This window comes from Sinohyriopsis cumingii, chromosome 5, assembly GCF_028554795.1.
Source record: "Sinohyriopsis cumingii isolate HCF-2022 chromosome 5, ASM2855479v2, whole genome shotgun sequence".
In the NCBI taxonomy this organism is placed as follows: domain Eukaryota; kingdom Metazoa; phylum Mollusca; class Bivalvia; order Unionida; family Unionidae; genus Sinohyriopsis; species Sinohyriopsis cumingii.
In genome coordinates, this window is record NC_142965.1 from 80,743,948 (window position 1) to 80,768,317 (window position 24,370).

Here is a 24,370-nt window from a genome sequence, read left to right on the forward strand (position 1 = left end):
ACGGATGGTGCATCTCATACATGGTCAACGTTCAAGATTATACGCAACACTGTCACGGACGCCACAATGAACGACAAGCGAGCGGCAACTATCATTAACTACATCGCTGAATACGAGGGCAATCAAAAATATTTCTTCAGAGTAAAATTTATTGTATTAACAGAAACAGGTAGTTGGATTATCCGTGACAAATATGATCCTGTCCTTGGTAATAATAAAACTATCATATTAAGTAAAAATTCCAGACCGGGTCTATTGACTGGTATTGATAAACCGTATTATGAACGAGCATATCCTGTAACGGCGGTTATTTATGGAATTTATGAGATAAATAAAAAAACCAACGTTGATAAACTAGCGCCGATGAAATTTTCAAGGTTAAATTGTGTAGCTGAACGAGTAATAGAACACTTTACAAACGCGATGCGTGGAAATGGATTAACTGATTTAAGGCGTGAAAAAATAAACTCGTGGGCTGATTCAGTTAAGGATACTGGTGCTACAATAAAAGATGTTGCTGAGTTAGGAAAAATATTAAAATTTCCAATAACTGTGGCGACAATAACGGGAGAAGTACTGTACCAGTCGAAATATAAATCGAAAGGAGCTCCAATAAATATTATCGATCATAACGCGCACGCATGGACTAACGCAGTAACAATATTTCCACGTGATCGAACTGTTAGATTTTACCCCACAGAATTATCTGTGGCAGATATGAGTATGTTTGATTTTATCAACGAAATAAGTAAAATCGATCCTGTATCGGTATGGTTATTCAAAAGTAATGAGGAGGGTGAATTTGATCAGTTTGTCAAACCGAACGGTGAAATATATCGCACAGAATTCCTCCATGACGAGATGAAAAATCTTGCGACGTTTTTACAGTGCAAGCACGTGGAAAATACTGACGAATTACTAACTAATTGTTTTACCGTTCCATCTGTTGCGGCTCATTTCGCCAGAGAACGAAATTCATGGAAACCAACACGATTTGATTTACTCGAGGACGTACGCGCAAGCTGCGTCGAATATGGACATGGCGGATTATGGAATACCAAATACAATTACAATGATGTTATTTCGGTTGATATGGTTGCATGTTATCCAGGAAGTTTTCTGGGATACGGAGATTGTTCTACGTACTTTGAAAGATTTGGTCACCCTACAAACGAGATGACGCGAGTGGCAATTAATGGACCATTACCTGATTTTGATCTGACTGGATTCGCCTGTATTGAATCGTTCGAGTTTAACGAAAATCTTCACAAGATTTGTTATGTTTGGTTTGGTAGACATTTTTGTGAAAAACGTTGGGCACCTATAGTTTTGTTGCGATATATGCTAGATTGTATGATACTGACATCGTTGGTGGTCAGTGAGGCAATTATATCATATCATGCACAGACCAAAGTTTGGTTGCCCATGTCAGATTCTGAAGTTATCAGCGAGTTTAAGGATGATATTCCTAATAAACTCAAAACCGCAAAAGATCTCGGTAGAAAAATTATAGGTAAATTTACTCAAGGTGGTGCATATGATTATAAAAGACATCACGCACGATTAATTTTAGATGATGCCGAGTACGATTTTATAATCGCTGATACAACGGCGAAAAATACATTTGTAAATCGAGAGAGTGTTTATTTATCCGACGGAACAAAATTAGGTACGATCGTTAGTTACATAAATGATGTATCCCCGCAATATACTCATCTAAGATCTTCCATGTTGGCTTATGTTTCTATAAATTTATTATCGATGATTAATAGATTTCCTGAGACCGCAGTCAGAGTCGCAACGGACTCGTTTTCTATTTCAAGTAAATATTTAGAACCTGTTATGAAATTTACAAGTAATGATGAACGATGGGGTTCGTGGAGAATAAAAAAGGAACTATTACACAATTATACAGAATCAGCAGATGTTCCAGTGAGAGATGTTTATCGTGAGGGTAATAAAATATCAGAAATGTCGAAGGCACCATCGTTGAGTGATCCAATAACCAGATATAAGACAGTATATCTCAATGGACCTGGTGGATGCGGCAAAACAACTCGAACGATTAATGTTTTTAGAAATTCAGATATAATCGTGCTGACACCCACACATAGACTTGCACGTGAGATGAAACAGCGGCAAGTACAATCGTGCACGTATCATAGTTTCTTCCGATGGCGCGGGGATACATGGACTCCTGAGCGAATGGGAGAAAAATATATACCTAAAATAATTATTTGGGATGAGATATGCACGGTCTCATTGGATACATTAAAAATGTTTCTTGATTGGTTGTTGACGAAAAATACCGCCATAATAATGTGTGGCGATCATGGTCAACCGCCGCCCTTTGTTGGACCATCTCCACATGACTGGTTAAAAAATTTCGTTGATTATTACGAAGAAATAGATGATGATCATAGAGCTCTTGATGCAAATTTGAAGGAGTTTAAAAAATTAATCAGATTACAATCAAACAAAATTCAGTGTGAAATATTACGTGGAGTGATCTCAGAGACATCAGTGAGTGATTTTTTGAACTCATGGAGACCCAACGATTTGATCGTAGCAAGCAGAAAAATAATCAGAGACGCTTTACAACAACAGTTATTTCAGCTACATAAAGAACAATATTCAGAACTACCCGTACCGTTGTGTTATAGACCATCAGATACACGAAAACAGAATATTAATGTTGATATTCCAGGACCCTTGACAGAGTCAAGGAAACAGAATCTCGTATTAAATGATATTGTCGCCGTTGATATCAGTGTGGTCGAAGATGCAATACACGCTGACAAATCTCCATGGGTGTTGGGATACGCTATGACGATCCACTCGTCTCAGGGATTAACTATTTCTGACACACGAGTCTGGATTGTAGACGATCGCATCGAGTGGTCAAATTTAGTTTATTTGGCGGTATCGAGGGTCAGAAATATATCTCAATTACGTAGAATTATAATTCCTGAAATCGTTGATAAATTTAACATCATCGATGATGATATAATAAGAAAAAAATTAATCGGATACAAACAATCTGATAAAAAAAATAAACGTGACTTTGATCTTAATGTTGAATTTATTATTGAGTTAAAACAACAGCAGAACAATCATTGCGCAAGTTGTAATTGTATAATGTTATGGCGATATTCGAGTAATGATTCAAGACAATTTACCGTAGATAGAAAAGATAATAGTCGCGGTCATACACGAGAAAATACCATGTTAACCTGTCTTGAGTGTAATCGACGTAGAGGCGCTAGTGCTAGTTAAGTGATCGAAATCACCGAAGTGATCGCGGCGGTAGTTGTGTATCCGCGGCAATTATTTGTAGTTGTTCACGTGTAAATCCACGTTGAGGAGCAGCAGAATCTAATCTGTAGATTGCAGGTCTGGAAACGCCTACGTTTCTTCCAGTGGATCTTGTCACGGTAGATATTTTGTGTGTGGTAACACTCCAAATAGGATCAGTTGCTCTCGCGCTACCACCTTCAAGTTCACCAGGCTCATATAAATATCTGACTGTGACATCACCTAATATTTTTTGTTTTCCAGCATCTTTTCGTTGTGTTGGTATATTTATTTTTGTGACCGCGCTAATGGGTTTCATGTTGGTTGTTCGTGTGATCTCATTATTTAATGCAGCTATCACGATTGGTAATCTTGCAACCCATTCGCGAGATCTTTTATCCTGAATAAATTCCCTCGCGTATTGATATCCAAATAACCGTTCAGCAAGTGTTCGATTAAATCGCTCAACAATTGCTTGATCACGGTGAATTGCAGTATGACCTCGTCGTATTTTGGTATTATGTTGTTTCATCAGCGATGATACTGGACCAAGAAATTCCTTACCAGGATCAACCTGTAGTAGCTGCGGCCATCGTAGACCACTTTGTGGTCCGAGTCCTCGTTGATAAATTCGTTCAAACGCATCGGCTACTTCAGATGATGTTTTCGCCGATAGCGGCTCCGCTTCTTTATATCTACTTGCAACATCAACTACGGTTAGCGCGTACTTGTACGTTTTTCCACGCACAGTATCATGCGGTAAAAACAGAATATCAGCTTGATGAACTTCATTAGGAACACTGACATCGAAATACGAGTACTGAATTTGTTTAGGACGTGGTAGATAAATTTGCCATATTGCTTGTTTAGATAACCACGTTTTAGCAGTAGAATGTTTAACCGATGCTGCATCAGCGAGTTTACCAATTGCTGCTTTGCCTCTCCAGTATCCTCTCGGTGAATAATAAATTGATTCCATTATTAATTACCAGCCCCAATCGCTAATTTACCTTTCATCGAGGATCTTACTAACCAATTAGCTAATGATTCTCTAATATTTTTATTTTTTATAGAATTTAATGAATGAATTAATTTTACATCTGCAATATGCCTATCTTGTAGATTTTTACTTTTATAAGCTACATCATGAGCATGACAAGCTCGATCAATAGCGTTTATTGGTTCCTCGCCTGGTTTTGGTTGATCTTGATTATCGAGCCTGATATCGAGTCTGGTACCAGGACCGCAATAATTATATCCTGGTAGATGTTTTTCTCCGCTGTATTTAGCCCATGGAGCACCTGGAAACTTTGACATCAAATTAGCAATATCACCCCCCCGCTTATTAGGTAAAAATGAAAATTTCTTTCTACCGCATATAGAACATTTTCCACCGTACGCTATTTTTTTGTTTTTTGTTGTAACCGTGGCTAAATCAATAGTTGGAGTTTTAACTCTACAACGTAAACAATATAAATTCATGTTATAACATATATGGATATAATTGATTTCTCAGCAACTCGGCAACGAGAGCCAGTTAAGCATCATCCTGCGCTACCGAACTCCATCAGAATGATTATCATAGGACCATCTGGATCGGGTAAGACGCAATTATTACTTAATCTGATAATGAGATGGTTGAAATGGGATAAGTTGTATTTAGTAGCACCATCCGTTGATGATCAACGATGTTATGATGTACTTAAAGATTTCAATGAAAACGCGCGATTACTGGATGAAGATAATGATGTTATAGAGTTTATAACCGATATTGATGAAGCACCATCCGTAGATTCCATAGACGGATTTATTAATAATTTAGTTGTATACGACGATGTGATGCTAGATAAACAATCAAATCCAGCCAGAATATTTTCCCGAGGGAGACATAAAAATACAGACGTGATCTATGTTACTCAACGATATACACAAATACCAAAAGTGATCAGAGACAACTGCAACATTTTAGTTGTGTTTAATGGCGTAGACACACACACATTGCGAAATATTCATCAAACTTGGTGTGGTGGTGACATGGATATAATTAAATTCAGAAATTTCTTCTCACGAGCGCAAGCTACCCCACATGGATTTATAACAATAAATTTACATGATCCAAGAACAAGATATCGTGTGGGTATTGATAAAATATTTGGGTAACAGGGGTGATGATAAAATTAAATTGAATTAAACAGATATTATTAATATAATGAACAACTGTGCGTGGCTGCGTCAAGGAACAACAGATAAATGCAACAAAAGGTGCCGTGGAGAATATTGCAAGAAACATAATTATCTTATAAAGAAAAACCCTCATGCTGGTCCACGAAGATGTGTTGGATGTAACAACGGCGTTAGAGGATTATATCAGATTTGCAAAAATTGCGGTGGAGATCGATACAGAAGTTTGATGATATATTATAAACACAGAAAGAACATAAATCCCAAAATAGAAAAACCACCATCAGAACTTGAATATTACTTGAAACATAGAACAAATTCCGAAGATTCAGATGAAGATGAAACAGATAAGGAAAAACGACAGCGAGAACGAGTTGAAAAATATTCATCAAACTTGGTATGGTGGTAAATTAATAGCAGCAGAGAGGGTACCTACCAACGTTGGTCGTCAAAAAAATAAACAAGAAATAAATAAACACGTAGAGTACTTTATTTTTTCAGATACTATTTCAAACTGAGGTTTTATTAGCACAATCGGTCATTGCAAAAATAAACATCTCAAGGAAAGTTCATTTGTAAAATCTGGACCTTTCTACGAGATGATTTATTTGTTTGTTTTATTTGTTTTGTCGGAATTCTATGGTCTGTTCACCCTCTCTGCTGCTCACGATTAGCACGATTAATTAGATAAATTTGTAATTGTCACGATGAAGGACTTGCCCTATTTGAAATGAGATGGAAATCTACACAGTTTGTTTCTAAATGGTTAGTTGTCCTTGAATATTTACTGTGCAAACCTTTTAGGCACAAATTATTCAATGATCAAAAACAGAGAAATTCTTCTTATATTACACACTGATACTTAGTTATGTATCTTGTAATATACTTGAAAATTCAGATATGAAATATATAATATTTCAGTGTGTTTTCGAGATAAAAGTTTGGTTTTTCGTCACAATATTATATTATTATGCACAATAATCTATGAAGGGATAGTAAGTCACTATATGTTACGTTCCCAAATATTTATCTCAAATAGTATTCATTAGCTTATGAACGATCATCGACACCATCGTGCATATGGTGGTAATAATATGCCAAACATGACAGACATGTTCTTGCTTCATTGCCTTCATCTGGATCGTAGTTTCAGATAATTAAAAAATTTAAATCAGTTTGTTGCATTGTCTTTATATAAGCCTAATCATTGTTCGCTTTCATTTTTAAGAAGTAAACGCTATTTTATTCCTGAAATGAAGTATGGGACCAACTAATCACTAAGGCTGTTTTGGATTGGAAAAAATTAAAATAATATATTAATTGAAGATAACCCTTGTCCACTGATATCCTTCTGTTTAGATTATACGAGTGCCACCGTGCCTGTCTTTTCTTATTTTGGAAAATGCTTTGGCAATGTAATTCTGTTATTCAGAATTGGCTCAAACGTACGATGTGACATGTTATGTTTCTTGTTTTTGTTTGGCTTGAGCGGCGCTTAGAAAGCAGCCGACATCTGAGCTGCCACGGTTCCTATTATATGTCGATACTCGCCCAGTAAGGAGAGTGATACAGACATACAAAAAGAAAAAGAGACAGAATGCTCGGTGTAGGACGGAAACAATTATCCGGATAACCGTTTAAGCTTCGAATATTGGAGGTGGTCAGTTACTAATTTGGTAACCAGTTAATCGGTACAACTTCACCCAAACCAGCCTCTTCTCATTTCCAAACTCAAACTGACAGCTTGTCTAGTGAGATTCTTTTCGTTCGTCATCATCATATAAAAAACGTTCAGTCCTCTGATCATCAGGTGATTTGTCAAGCCGCTGATAGACAACCTCCGCACCAACGGAAGCACTCCTAATGCAACAGACAGTCTAAGTCAGGGACTCCGTTGCCTATTTTGCCATTTCACATAAGCTTTAAAGTCGTGTTCGTTCACTGATGTTCTCTTTATTTCATTCTCACGCCTGATTGACAATGGAGTTATTCTTGAACGTGGACAGTTATGGTTTCCTAAAATTTTTTTATTTCTATGTTTAATATTTCAAACTCTTTATTTTATTTGAAGATAAAAGCGTTCTCCTGCTAGAATATTGCTGGGCATTCAGCTATGAAACATTGAAAGTATAGGTTATGTATTCATCATGACGCTGGTTATAGAACAACTAGATTTCTGTGTAAAGCTTAAATATTAAGAGAATAGCAAAGTGAAATTTATTCTATTCAGTTAGGAAGTTTAACTTCGCAATTGCCTATTTATTTCATTTTATATTTGTAAATTAGATTTAAATTTGATAAGACAACTGGATTTGTTGAGTTGCTGCAGTTTTACTCATTGTTTTAACCTCCAACTTATTTATCTTTCCATACTTAGTACTCGTCCAGTAAACGATTACCCGGAAAGGCGCTGACGGTTCGAGTATTGGCGGTATCAGTTACACAATTTGGTAACCGCTTAATCGGTACTGAGAGCAGATGATGTGCCTAACCTTGTGTCTATCTCCTTTCCACAATCTTCTCTAGCCATGGTTCCGATATGATAACCCTATCTACACCTTGGCCGATTTGAAAGATATATTAGTACTTCGTCCTAGCGACATCTATTGGACTTCATGAGTTGCCTCCCTTAATTTGTAATTTCGGCTAGCCAATAGCATGGTGCATTGTACATCGGCCGAAACTTGTGAGGCAGTTGATCTAAAACGATACTTTGTACGGTTAACATCGCAAGTATGACTACGTACCAGTCGGAAACCATTACAGGTCTATTTGAGTGAAAGATATTTGAGCAAACACGGACCGGCGGCTGAATAGTTGCATATTTATCAGTCCATTAAAGTTGTGTGTTCCCCTTGTCTCGATCATGTAGGGACAGTTTTCAAATTTGAACAACGTAACTCACAGACCCGAAGCACATAAATATCTGCTCATTACGCCTAGGTGTAGACAGGGCTATCACATCGGAACCTTGGCTAGCGAAGATGCCTTTCCACTTGAAGCACTCTTTACAAAATGCTAAGTCAGAGTCTGAGAAACCATTGCCAAATTTGCCATAACACATAAGCTGTAATGATGTGTGTTCATTCCTTGATGTTTTCTTTCTTATATTCAAGACTTTTTGAAAGTGGAGTTATTCTTGAACATAAACAGTTCCGTTTTCTTTTTCAATTTATTTTTATGGATAATGTTTCAAACTCTTTATATTGTTTTTAAGATAAAAGGTTTCTGCTGCTAGACTGTAGCTGGATATTTAGCTATGAAATTTTGAAAGTATAATCAGTGTCATTTAGTCATCAAACATTAGTATTCAAGGAATTTAATGTTGACATTAATGATAGAACAGTTTTGAACAGGATGTAGCCACAAATAGCATACCCGAGCAGTTTCACTTGTGACCCAGTATATTGTTTATTAAAAATTACCTGAGTAGATTTCCACATTCCATATAAAACGTGTTTTACATTTATCACTTTTAATAAAACATTAAGCCAACATGCACACACACGCGTTGACAGTTCACATTTTTCACAGAATAGTGGATGGCTACAACCGACTGATTGCAAGGATTCTTGGGGACCAACCTTTTATTTTCAGAGGTGGGAGGGAGATAGGGTAACGGATGTGAGAAGGGACTATGAGAATCTTTCTAGACAGTATATAATCGTCTGTTTATTATATAATCGTTCTTGATGATATTCGTTTGTATAAATTATCATCATATTTTTTTGTTTTAATTAAATACCCAGGGTTTAATAACCGGGCCTGTGTCATCGCTTTTAATTTTGCTGACGGAAAATAGTGTTCAAACGGAATATATGTTGTTCAGCTAATTTTCCAATAATCGTCTAATATAAATTAGTGCTTATTTTAATTTTTGGGACTATTACACGCACACAGAGAAACATATGTAGTCTCTTAATTATATCCATCCTCTCTCTCTCTCTCTCTCTCTCTCTCTCTCTCTCTCTCTCTCTCATAGATATAGGCGCTTACCATATCAGACATGCACACACAAACAATTCCACGTGTAGCTCAGTCTACAAACTACAATCACCGGCTCCTTCCACAGTAACGCCGCTGTAATTTTGATCTCCGTCTTTACTACCGAACGAGATTCGAACGAGATTTCAACTAAAAAACGAGATCTACTAAGCTATTATCTCCGGCTCCTTCGATAGTAACGTCGCTGATAATCTTCAGCTAAAATTTAACTAACGAACCGAACGAGATTTACACTCATAAACGAGATTTTAATCATGTGTTTTTATATACGGAATACCACTGTCTTATCCGCATCAATGTGTTCTCTCTTGGCAGAGTGAGCATTTAGCGAGTTATATATATAGCTCAGTCATCCAATATTATTCGTGCAAGATATTTTTCCAATTAACAAAGAATAGAACTAATTTGTTGGCGCGGGTATGTTAAGAAAACAAATATCATGGTTAAACCAACAAGTTGTCATGTATCTGTATAATACAAGACCTCAAAATTAAGTATCTCAGGGAAAGGTGGGGTAGGGGTTATCGCGTAGTTTGGATTGAAATTGAAATTCTTCTAATGAATTGCGGGTGGCACGATTTACCCAAATATACCCAAATACTGCCCAAATATACCCAAATACTGCCCAAATACACCCAAATACTGTCCAGAGACAAGCAACTGATACATTTACTACTAAAATATTAATTAAATTCATTGTCAAGTTAAGTTCTGGGTCAAAAATGAATACTTTAAATGACTAAAGCAATTAGAAATTCGTTGTACGAAACGTTTCATACATCTCCAATTACCATTTGCTCGGAAATTATCGACATAGTCCGGGAGGATATGTATATGTCCTTAATTTGCATACTTAATACTTAGATATCTATATTCTACAATAATGTTAATTTTTATTTGTGGACACACCTTCAACATTTAGATAGTCAGTTTAGATCTTGTCATTACATTTCTTTCCTCCATGGTTTCCATTGTAGTAAGACAAAGGCTAAATCTCTCTGATCGTTTCTAACTGATTCTTTGACTTTACTGTCTTATTACTGTCTCATTTCCATGTTATATTTATATACCAAATCAGAGCCACATCTTCAAATAAATTTCTTTTGAACCAAACTAAATTTCACGTGATAAGGATCAATTCCGACTGTTTACTGATATAAAACGAATAAAATAATTATGTCATCTAATGAACAAAATGCAAACATAAAAAACGCACTATTATATACGTGCAAATTAGAACATATTAGACAATTCTTATTGTTTTCTTTTTCATGCAATTATTGAGTAATGGCCTCAATAATTGGTACAAATTGAATAGCAAAAAGATAACTAGGCCCTTGGGCAGGAATTAATTATAAATATTAGAATATGTGAACAATAACAGGTAAGTTGTCGGCAATCGCATAAAATGAAATGAAAGGAATTGCCGAACAGGATCAGCAAACGCAAGTGCTTCTTGTCGAGGATTACAAAAAGAAGCCAAAGAAAGAAAATGCCAATAAAGGTGATCAAGCGGCAAGCTCTCATTTACTCAATTAATATTTGTTCACCAGCAAGCTGCTAAAATCAGCCTCGAATTGTTTTTGACTTCATATTGAGTACTGACAATTGCCGGCATGTTTTCTTTGGAAATAGGACGAGTTTCAAGTTTTGTATTTTTTATCATTAATAAACTGCTAGACCATCTGTAAGAAACATTATTGTTAGTTACAAGCAATCAAATGCAAGGTATATAATCATTAAGTTTCATCACCTCCTCTCTCATTCGAAACAAAGCTTAAATACTGCACATTTCTTGTTTTCTTTATTCTGTATTGGTGATTTGCAAGTGAATCATGGCTAATTTCAGTAAAAAAAAAACGCGGAGCCAGGTTTCCATGTGGTGGATGCACATCAAATTGTTCAAGTGACTGTGTTAAATGTTCATTGTGTAAGAACTGGTATCATAACTGTACTGTGAAGACTGTACATTTCATCATCGTATAAACTTCAACTGGTGCGATTGAAAGTTGTCTTTGCGTGTTCTAACCTAAGTAATTTAATTATTACAAATTTTAAAGTAAATGCTGATACTTACATTCTGCAGACGATGCATGGCCATCAGGTAGTCAAACTCATTACCATCCAATGTACGACACGAAACGCACACGTATTCCAGATCAATATTTCCCCACATTTTCAGTTCAATCGTCTGAAATTTCTTGGCATTTGTTATGATACCAGTTCTTACACAATGAACATTTAACACAGTCACTTGAACAATTTGATGTGCATCCACCACATGGAAACCTGGCTCCGCGTTTTTTTTTTACTGAAATTAGCCATGATTCACTTGCAAATCACCAATACAGAATAAAGAAAACAAGAAATGTGCAGTATTTAAGCTTTGTTTCGAATGAGAGAGGAGGTGATGAAACTTAATGATTATATACCTTGCATTTGATTGCTTGTAACTAACAATAATGTTTCTTACAGATGGTCTAGCAGTTTATTAATGATAAAAAATACAAAACTTGAAACTCGTCCTATTTCCAAAGAAAACATGCCGGCAATTGTCAGTACTCAATATGAAGTCAAAAACAATTCGAGGCTGATTTTAGCAGCTTGCTGGTGAACAAATATTAATTGAGTAAATGAGAGCTTGCCGCTTGATCACCTTTATTGGCATTTTCTTTCTTTGGCTTCTTTTTGTAATCCTCGACAAGAAGCACTTGCGTTTGCTGATCCTGTTCGGCAATTCCTTTCATTTCATTTTATGCGATTGCCGACAACTTACCTGTTATTGTTCACATATTCTAATATTTATAATTAATTCCTGCCCAAGGGCCTAGTTATCTTTTTGCTATTCAATTTGTACCAATTATTGAGGCCATTACTCAATAATTGCATGAAAAAGAAAACAATAAGAATTGTCTAATATGTTCTAATTTGCACGTATATAATAGTGCGTTTTTTATGTTTGCATTTTGTTCATTAGATGACATAATTATTTTATTCGTTTTATATCAGTAAACAGTCGGAATTGATCCTTATCACGTGAAATTTAGTTTGGTTCAAAAGAAATTTATTTGAAGATGTGGCTCTGATTTGGTATATAAATATAACATGGAAATGAGACAGTAATAAGACAGTAAAGTCAAAGAATCAGTTAGAAACGATCAGAGAGATTTAGCCTTTGTCTTACTACAATGGAAACCATGGAGGAAAGAAATGTAATGACAAGATCTAAACTGACTATCTAAATGTTGAAGGTGTGTCCACAAATAAAAATTAACATTATTGTAGAATATAGATATCTAAGTATTAAGTATGCAAATTAAGGACATATACATATCCTCCCGGACTATGTCGATAATTTCCGAGCAAATGGTAATTGGAGATGTATGAAACGTTTCGTACAACGAATTTCTAATTGCTTTAGTCATTTAAAGTATTCATTTTTGACCCAGAACTTAACTTGACAATGAATTTAATTAATATTTTAGTAGTAAATGTATCAGTTGCTTGTCTCTGGACAGTATTTGGGTGTATTTGGGCAGTATTTGGGTATATTTGGGCAGTATTTGGGTATATTTGGGTAAATCGTGCCACCCGCAATTCATTAGAAGAATTTCAATTTCAATCCAAACTACGCGATAACCCCTACCCCACCTTTCCCTGAGATACTTAATTTTGAGGTCTTGTATTATACAGATACATGACAACTTGTTGGTTTAACCATGATATTTGTTTTCTTAACATACCCGCGCCAACAAATTAGTTCTATTCTTTGTTAATTGGAAAAATATCTTGCACGAATAATATTGGATGACTGAGCTATATATATAACTCGCTAAATGCTCACTCTGCCAAGAGAGAACACATTGATGCGGATAAGACAGTGGTATTCCGTATATAAAAACACATGATTAAAATCTCGTTTATGAGTGTAAATCTCGTTCGGTTCGTTAGTTAAATTTTAGCTGAAGATTATCAGCGACGTTACTATCGAAGGAGCCGGAGATAATAGCTTAGTAGATCTCGTTTTTTAGTTGAAATCTCGTTCGAATCTCGTTCGGTAGTAAAGACGGAGATCAAAATTACAGCGGCGTTACTGTGGAAGGAGCCGGTGATTGTAGTTTGTAGACTGAGCTACACGTGGAATTGTTTGTGTGTGCATGTCTGATATGGTAAGCGCCTATATCTATGAGAGAGAGAGAGAGAGAGAGAGAGAGAGAGAGAGAGGATGGATATAATTAAGAGACTACATATGTTTCTCTGTGTGCGTGTAATAGTCCCAAAAATTAAAATAAGCACTAATTTATATTAGACGATTATTGGAAAATTAGCTGAACAACATATATTCCGTTTGAACACTATTTTCCGTCAGCAAAATTAAAAGCGATGACACAGGCCCGGTTATTAAACCCTGGGTATTTAATTAAAACAAAAAAATATGATGATAATTTATACAAACGAATATCATCAAGAACGATTATATAATAAACAGACGATTATATACTGTCTAGAAAGATTCTCATAGTCCCTTCTCACATCCGTTACCCTATCTCCCTCCCACCTCTGAAAATAAAAGGTTGGTCCCCAAGAATCCTTGCAATCAGTCGGTTGTAGCCATCCACTATTCTGTGAAAAATGTGAACTGTCAACGCGTGTGTGTGCATGTTGGCTTAATGTTTTATTAAAAGTGATAAATGTAAAACACGTTTTATATGGAATGTGGAAATCTACTCAGGTAATTTTTAATAAACAATATACTGGGTCACAAGTGAAACTGCTCGGGTATGCTATTTGTGGCTACATCCTGTTCAAAACTGTTCTATCATTAATGTCAACATTAAATTCCTTGAATACTAATGTTTGATGACTAAATGACACTGATTATACTTTCAAAATTTCATAGCTAAATATCCAGCTACAGTCTAGCAGCAGAAACCTTTTATCTTAAAAACAATATAAAGAGTTTGAAACATTATCCATAAAAATAAATTGAAAAAGAAAACGGAACTGTTTATGTTCAAGAATAACTCCACTTTCAAAAAGTCTTGAATATAAGAAAGAAAACATCAAGGAATGAACACACATCATTACAGCTTATGTGTTATGGCAAATTTGGCAATGGTTTCTCAGACTCTGACTTAGCATTTTGTAAAGAGTGCTTCAAGTGGAAAGGCATCTTCGCTAGCCAAGGTTCCGATGTGATAGCCCTGTCTACACCTAGGCGTAATGAGCAGATATTTATGTGCTTCGGGTCTGTGAGTTACGTTGTTCAAATTTGAAAACTGTCCCTACATGATCGAGACAAGGGGAACACACAACTTTAATGGACTGATAAATATGCAACTATTCAGCCGCCGGTCCGTGTTTGCTCAAATATCTTTCACTCAAATAGACCTGTAATGGTTTCCGACTGGTACGTAGTCATACTTGCGATGTTAACCGTACAAAGTATCGTTTTAGATCAACTGCCTCACAAGTTTCGGCCGATGTACAATGCACCATGCTATTGGCTAGCCGAAATTACAAATTAAGGGAGGCAACTCATGAAGTCCAATAGATGTCGCTAGGACGAAGTACTAATATATCTTTCAAATCGGCCAAGGTGTAGATAGGGTTATCATATCGGAACCATGGCTAGAGAAGATTGTGGAAAGGAGATAGACACAAGGTTAGGCACATCATCTGCTCTCAGTACCGATTAAGCGGTTACCAAATTGTGTAACTGATACCGCCAATACTCGAACCGTCAGCGCCTTTCCGGGTAATCGTTTACTGGACGAGTACTAAGTATGGAAAGATAAATAAGTTGGAGGTTAAAACAATGAGTAAAACTGCAGCAACTCAACAAATCCAGTTGTCTTATCAAATTTAAATCTAATTTACAAATATAAAATGAAATAAATAGGCAATTGCGAAGTTAAACTTCCTAACTGAATAGAATAAATTTCACTTTGCTATTCTCTTAATATTTAAGCTTTACACAGAAATCTAGTTGTTCTATAACCAGCGTCATGATGAATACATAACCTATACTTTCAATGTTTCATAGCTGAATGCCCAGCAATATTCTAGCAGGAGAACGCTTTTATCTTCAAATAAAATAAAGAGTTTGAAATATTAAACATAGAAATAAAAAATTTTTAGGAAACCATAACTGTCCACGTTCAAGAATAACTCCATTGTCAATCAGGCGTGAGAATGAAATAAAGAGAACATCAGTGAACGAACACGACTTTAAAGCTTATGTGAAATGGCAAAATAGGCAACGGAGTCCCTGACTTAGACTGTCTGTTGCATTAGGAGTGCTTCCGTTGGTGCGGAGGTTGTCTATCAGCGGCTTGACAAATCACCTGATGATCAGAGGACTGAACGTTTTTTATATGATGATGACGAACGAAAAGAATCTCACTAGACAAGCTGTCAGTTTGAGTTTGGAAATGAGAAGAGGCTGGTTTGGGTGAAGTTGTACCGATTAACTGGTTACCAAATTAGTAACTGACCACCTCCAATATTCGAAGCTTAAACGGTTATCCGGATAATTGTTTCCGTCCTACACCGAGCATTCTGTCTCTTTTTCTTTTTGTATGTCTGTATCACTCTCCTTACTGGGCGAGTATCGACATATAATAGGAACCGTGGCAGCTCAGATGTCGGCTGCTTTCTAAGCGCCGCTCAAGCCAAACAAAAACAAGAAACATAACATGTCACATCGTACGTTTGAGCCAATTCTGAATAACAGAATTACATTGCCAAAGCATTTTCCAAAATAAGAAAAGACAGGCACGGTGGCACTCGTATAATCTAAACAGAAGGATATCAGTGGACAAGGGTTATCTTCAATTAATATATTATTTTAATTTTTTCCAATCCAAAACAGCCTTAGTGATTAGTTGGTCCCATACTTCATTTCAGGAATAAAATAGCGTTTACTTCTTAAAAATGAAAGCGAACAATGATTAGGCTTATATAAAGACAATGCAACAAACTGATTTAAATTTTTTAATTATCTGAAACTACGATCCAGATGAAGGCAATGAAGCAAGAACATGTCTGTCATGTTTGGCATATTATTACCACCATATGCACGATGGTGTCGATGATCGTTCATAAGCTAATGAATACTATTTGAGATAAATATTTGGGAACGTAACATATAGTGACTTACTATCCCTTCATAGATTATTGTGCATAATAATATAATATTGTGACGAAAAACCAAACTTTTATCTCGAAAACACACTGAAATATTATATATTTCATATCTGAATTTTCAAGTATATTACAAGATACATAACTAAGTATCAGTGTGTAATATAAGAAGAATTTCTCTGTTTTTGATCATTGAATAATTTGTGCCTAAAAGGTTTGCACAGTAAATATTCAAGGACAACTAACCATTTAGAAACAAACTGTGTAGATTTCCATCTCATTTCAAATAGGGCAAGTCCTTCATCGTGACAATTACAAATTTATCTAATTAATCGTGCTAATCGTGTCAATATCACACAAGAAAAAAAAGCATGAGCAACTTTCCTAATTACTAAGATCGATGACATCTAACGATAAGTATGTTATACTCATAATAAGATCGTTAGAACATGTGATTGAGGAAAGGAAACAAATGCATTGTTTTGATGGTTTCTTCGCATGTTTCAGGGTGATCTCTTTTTGTTCATATCACCAGATGAAACTTGTGTTTCTCCAACAACATTTCCTTGAAAGGAAGTATTTTGCCAAGTGTCCGAAACACAACAATCAACATGTTATGTTATATTAATCTGAACACTTTCACTTCGTTTGACTTTCCTTCAAACACAAGAATCACGTCGTTCCTGTCATTCAAACATAAACCAAGAGGATTCTGTAGTCCATCATCGCGAGATAGTAACACACCGAGTTGTCTCCCTTCTGGAGTGACCGATATTACAGTTTTAGAGTTTGTACCACAGCAGTAAATAATACCATTCTTGTCTACAGTGATCCCTGATGCGCATTGAAGATCATTGCTTCCAAATGTATTCAGTTTGTTCCCCTTCATATCCATGCTAACAATTACATTCTTTGTAGTGTAATAAATGTTCTGTCCATCCTGACTGACACAGTGTATATTATACACACTGCTCAAACTGTCAAATGACTGAATCGTACTGATGATTTTCTCTGACGTATCATATGTAAGCAATGAATTTGAAAAATATCTACCAATATTTACAATAATGGTCTGTTGATGGGATGCTATTCCAAAGCAGCTGCAGCCAACACGAATGCTCCTCAGTGGTGTCAGCGTATTACCCACAGACACGAGGGTTATACTTTCCCCCAAAGTTACAGCCACAGTATTATGACCCACACGACAAATGTGCCTAGTGTCATTAATCTTTAGAAAGGAAATATACTAAAACCTCTTATCAAGCATCTTTAATTTCCCATTTCCAATATCACACAGTACAAGTCTATCATCTGGGAGGAAAACACCTGAATATATGCAACATACTTTAGTATCACCAGGAATCTTAGCGCTAAAAGTTAACATTGAATTGGGCTGTGTTTTTCGGTGTACTTTGTCGGTCGCTGACGAGTTAGTTGACAATTTGGGAATATTGCACGTCCTTCTGAACGTTTTACCGAGTGAATTCAAGTTTTTAATGATTCCTTCACAAGTACCGTCACGATGAAATTCTAATTCAACCACCTTTGATTTTGTTTCAATTGTGTCACATTTCTCCTTATACTTAAGAACCTGCTGGGATACTTTGGTCATTGTAATGAAATTTTTTGTCTCATCATCTGATCGTGTACCGTCTATTGTGATTCTTTCGGATGTTTCTATGGCAGCTATTGCGCTCTTACATTCTGTGATTTCATCCGATATTGTCACCGTTTCCTGCTTACACATTTGATCCAGTTCTTCAAGAGCTGCTGTCTCCAGCCTTTCAATAAGTTGTTTTATCATGACGATCCATTCCTTAATTGACTTGGTTATTTCAGTTCTTTGTTGCTCAATGGATTCTATTTGATTTAACCTACTTTCGAGTAATGTGATAAACAGCTTTTTCAGTCCATTTAAATTATCCGATATGTGCTTAAAGTCTTGACCGTCTTTGGTACTTTTAGATACATCTTTTATAGTCATCAATTTATCGCATTTCCTGTGATCTTTAAAAGCACAGTCACTGCAGCAAAATTCTTTGTGCTCTAAACATATATATTTGTATTTTTTCCAGTGGAAAGAACAACGATACATGTCCTCCTGAATTGAATTTATATCCTGCTGTACAGGTGTTGAGTGAACCGTGATTGTATGATCCTTGCTGACCTTGAAAATCTTGTGATAACTGCAACAATTACTACAGAGATACTCCGAACACGTGACACAGTACGCCACGGAGAAATTCCATTTGCTCACCGTCAGACATGGCTGGCAATAGACAGGTACATCTTTGTCAGACTTTGATGACTCCAAAAACGACATAACGATGGCGTTGGTGGGAAGTTTAGCGGCCCAATCATCTGGTGTCTGCTGGGTAGTAGGTCCTGGGGTAGGACTTCTACACACAGGACACGAAATGGTATCTGGCCGTGTCCCCTCCACTATCAGACTGCTCGCATGTCTACAGATACACTTCTCACAAAATATGTGCAAACATGCCAGTACTTTCGGTGACACGAACGTTTCCAAACAAACTGGACAACGCAACTGTTTATAACTGGCACCCTTTGCTTCTGCCATTGTACAGTGTACGTGGCACAGTCCCCTTGATAAATTATATATATGTAGTGGTCGAAGTTGAAAATTCAGTAACTTCCTTGTCGCGACATTGAATACCTGCTTATAATGAAGATTATGCGCAGAGTCCTTGAAGTGTCTCCATAGTTTTCCTCCATTTACCCCATTTGATAATATATAACCAACTCAATGTATATCGACTAATGTACGAATATATGGTCTGTATATGAATAAAAGTCTTCTACCTTGATAGGCTACGGTAATAGATAAAACGAACGAGCAGTACATTCGATGTACAATGTCCAATCACGTGGTCTGTAAAGTCGATATCGTATAGACCATAAATGACGCAGTCGGTATAATGTGATATACTGCATAATAACCTGAATCAAGTCTTTCCTCATTGAACGGGACCGCAGCAATATTTTGGTGAATTCGTATCTTCACCAGGAGGGCGACAAATAAGCAAATAAGAAGGAAACCTCCTCTTAATTTATTGAGTGGCAGAGTCTGGGCGTGCCATTTAGTCATCAAGTTATTGACTAGCTACGATGTCGTAGCCTCAACTTGATTTGTTGTGGTTGAGGCTACGAACTGATCCCATATCATGTAATGGAGGAAAAAAAATCATCACTAAAGTCAGAAAAACAATCAGTGTAGAAATCAACTACATAAGTATAATCATGATGTGAAAGAAGTTTGGCTTATTTTGACTTTATTAAGCCCTTACACGATAAAATAAATTGGCATGGTTACTCTAACCTTATCCTGTCCACCATGACAGACAACGCGAGACTCTCGCCGTGACCCCTTTTCTACGTAAGGCTTGCCAGAAGATATTTTGGATATTCTACGCTATATTATTATCAATCAAGTGCGAATAATCGCTTCTTGGTTGAATTTCAAAGTTGCCGATAAACCGTATTTACTTTTAATGCGCAGAATTTCTGACCCAAACGGCGCCAAATTTTTACTACGATTTGTTTACATTTCCAAATAAGGCGTCAATGTCCTAATATGGCACACAAACAAACGAGGCTGAGAACGGAAGTAATCATTATTTGAAATAACATGGCGGACGATCTAAACGAAAATATCGGCTGAAAAAAGTAAACGAGATTTCACAACTATTTCTACAATGATTTTCGATACTTCCGGTATTAAATAAGAGGACTACTCTATTTATTGGATTATATGCAAGGAATGTGTTTAAAGTGTTATTATTAGGCTAAAAGAGCGCCGGGTGTGATTCACACCCGGCTTGCTCCATTAACACGTATATGCTCATGTTAGTACCCTGTCCACGAGGTTCGAGTAAGGGTACTAATATTAGTACTAGTTATTGACAACTGTTGTACCTATCAAGACACAAAAGTCAGTTATTGGTAAAAAAATCTGCAACTTGTTTACAAATGTTGATTTTGAAAATATTTCATCTTTTGATCCAGTTTTCGGCCACTAGGCTTGATGTTTCTACTCATTATCAGAAGGGGTAGTACCCTTGTCCTCAACGATTTTAATTTTATGACTATGATGCTAGATGTAACATGGGAAACCCTCGTAAACGTGCGTTAACGGTCGAGTCTCGGGACTGAAAAGGTACTTGTCTACCGTCAGATCGACGCACGTCACCAAAGGTGGTATGTCCCTGGGCATGCCACTTTCCTTCAATTTCCAGTGTGGAATCATGCTTCAGACATGTAACATGACGTCCCACCCAGTCACATTATCCTGACACCAGGTCGACCAGTCCTAACACTGACCTCTTAATGCTGAGCTCCAAGCGAGGCAGCTGTTAGTACCATTTTTGTAATTAATCTTTGGTATGTGCACAAATTAAATTTTTTAAATTTAATCTTACTGTCGTTATTGATTTTTCGTGTGTCAGTGTATACCTAAATTGCTACTACTTCCACCACCACCACAAGCGCCATCATCGTTGGTATCAAAACCTAGGTTTCTATTATTGTTAATACTTCTGTGAAAATGACAAGGACGACTAATATTACCACAGCCGTTCTAGCAGACGCTGCGAACTGAATACATATTTAAACATCATTGATTCGTCAGTTAGTTTCATAAAAATATTAAAAGGGAATAGACGATATTCTCTTCACTTTTCGAGTATACTTTATCTTGTTAGCAACATTTTGTGCTCAGGGAGTTCAATGTAACAAGATAACCTTGTGGGATTTCCGGATTCACAACATAACACTTTTGACGATGAGTTGAATACATTGTTTAATAATGAATGACTTGAATGCGTAATTAGTTATGAATAATGTGTGCGTATATATAATCTAAATATTGGATTAATTAACATAAGAACACACAGATTTAATAATGAAAAATACAAATAAATTACTTTACAAAATACAAAGTCAAGGGGCAGTGGCGTCACTGGAGGGGGGGCGGGGGTGCGGACCGCACCGGGTGACACCATCATAGGGGGTGGCACCCAAATGACTGTCTATAAAATTTTCGACTTTTGTGCAGGAAGTGTTCCATGGGGTTGACACCATGAGTTACTGTACATGACTGTCTATAAAAATTTAGAATTTTTGTGCAGGAAGTGTTCCATGGGGGTGACACCATGAGTTACTGTACATGACTGTTTATAAAACTTTAGAATTTTTGTGCAGGAAGGAGGTCCATGGGGGTGAGGGGTGAATGGTTCACATCAATTTTACAAAGAAAAGATGGATATAGTTTACTCAGCTAGCAAACAATGTTGACTTTTACTTATGTAGTAAAATGAACTGACTCAGACAGTGAAATTATGCAAACAAAAAGGGACATATATACAACTCATCTTTACAGTTCCGAAAGATACAATGGGTTTTACGAATCCCAAAATTAGCCCACGGCTACAAAATTATATGTAAGGAGATACACTCCGTCATCAGCACACTTTATTTCAGTTCCACGGCTGCTACAGTTCAGCCTAAGATCTGCTACGGTTAATTCCTGTGGTTGGCTTTACAGTTTGCACCACGTTGACCCCGATCACTCCAACAACTTTGAACGCTCAGGTCACTTGGGCACTCTAGACACTCTAGATACTCTGGACAATCCAGAAACTCTAGATACTCTGGACACTGCAGACACTCTGGACAGCTCTACACAGCTACCTCTACACAGCTCTACACAGCTGAACGTATGTCCAATACCGTGTAATATACATGACGCGGGTATATAAGGTAAAACGTAATGACGTTATGCACGGTAGGTTATATAGATCACATTATCGGCACAATAATTACAAAATAACAGGTTTCAGAAGTAAACCTAGCCCTGCTCGATAAGAATCCTACTGTCCTAAACATTTCTTAGAAAAGTAGCCTTATAATACTAATATAAATCCCTTGCTTAGTCGCAAACAAGAATAGAAATACGTGCATTATACTGCGTAAACTAAAACTACATAACAAACATACAAAAATAAACGTGGTAGTACAATAGTTACATCTTATATACAAGAAATTAATAAATTTACATACATCTACAGTTGAAGATGTGCAAGTCCTTAAAGCAGACCGCTGACTGACAAGACTATCCGTAATGTGAAGAGTTGTATCTACGGTGAGGTATTTATAAACAGATATCGTCTGTACACTGAAGGCATTCTGTTTTTTTCCATCGAAAGAACTTCGCACGTGCTTGATAAGGAATCGGGTTACAATTAATACTTCCAGTTCAGTACCCACGAATGTAGTTCTAGTCTATTTTTAGAACATTTTTTCCTCTCTCATTTTGGTGCTGATAGAAGAGTTTTATTTATGCATTTTTGGTAGGGATTTAAAGGTAACTGTATATTCTTGATAATATGAGCTCAGTGTGTTGTTGTGTGTGTGTACTTCGGCGACAGTGCACAGTGAGTACAAAAGACCTTGGTGATGATCCGAAAGTGAAATATGTGTTCTGTTTACATGCTGCTATGTTGACAGTCCAACATCTAAAAAAAGAGCAGATCAACCTTTGACGAGAACTTCACTATGAAGTCACCTTTGAAGGTATTTTAGATCAACATATGATTTGCAGTGATTGTCACACAGTGGAAAGGTCAGTACTGAGAAACAAATTTAGACAACATATAGCAAAATTAATTGTGTTCTATGTCCATAAGGTGAACCGAACTCACTATTTCTAAATCCAACACAACATATATAAATCACCTTCGAGTATCGTTGTACACAAAAACGAAAACCGAGTATATGTATTTAATAAACAAAAGAATTTATACAACTCCGTGACATTTAACAAATTGCATCAACAACTGAATACAATGATTCCTCCCTGTAATATTACAACATACTTCTTCATTCTCCCCTTCTTGGGGCACCGAGTGGCCGATTGGACTAACGCGCTCTCCCTTACGGAGCACTGACATCTCACCTCTGTCTGCGTGGGTTCGAGTCTCGGATTCGGCCAATTCGGGTATGCGAGAAAGCTTGCCAGTAGCTTCTCGTGGGTCGGTGGTTCTTTCCAGGGTTTTCCTGGGTTCTTCCTCCACCATGAATACTTGCCACCATGCATAGCCTATCGTGTGCTGAAAAATGGCGTTAAACCCTACCACAACAACATCTCCCCTTCTCCACCTACTTATACCAATGATGATATATTTTTGCAAAGCAACTTAACACTACACATTCATATACAAATATAACAGTTCAATAAAATTAAAACATTATGAAAAAGGACAAAACTGAATATGCGAGTTGCCATGTGCAATACATTCTGACTCGCATGACCCATTTAGTCCAAAGTACATCATAAAGAAAGTATCATCTGATATTGACAGGGATTTGGATGGGAAGGACTGCACGAAAGATGAATATATATATATATATATATATATATATATATATATATATATATATATATATATATATATATATATATATATATATATATATATATATATATATACTTTTCTACCCTATATTTTATAACCCAAAAGAAAATGAAACACTGTTCATGCCACGGAACGTTTCCATGAAATAATAAAGCTTTTATGTTTTGGTGGTGGGGGTCTTTCTATTGGTTTTATTTCAGTAGAAAAAAATCTGATAAAATAGAGCCATAAGCTGAGATTTTGTTAAAACATATCTATGAAAGACAAGCAGTGCGTTAGTAAGATGAGCTTGTGATAAGAAAATTAGGAAT

The 24,370-nt window shown here is 36.4% G+C and overlaps 1 protein-coding gene across 1 annotated transcript; it reads right to left on the minus strand.

Moving 5' to 3' along the window:
• Positions 1-16,463: 16,463 nt before the first annotated feature.
• LOC149799592 (protein meiotic P26-like) lies at positions 16,464-19,607 on the minus strand. The gene has a single exon (XM_089957097.1). The coding sequence runs from the start codon at positions 19,205-19,207 to the stop codon at positions 17,873-17,875; it is 1,335 nt and encodes a 444-aa protein (XP_089813223.1). The 5' UTR covers positions 19,208-19,607; the 3' UTR covers positions 16,464-17,872.
• Between the last annotated feature and the right edge of the window lie 4,763 nt (positions 19,608-24,370).

What these genes read in the sequence shown, in the direction of transcription:
- LOC149799592 (XM_089957097.1), bottom strand. Translation starts at nt 19,207, where the DNA reads ATGGCAGAAGCAAAGGGTGCCAGTTATAAACAGTTGCGTTGTCCAGTT.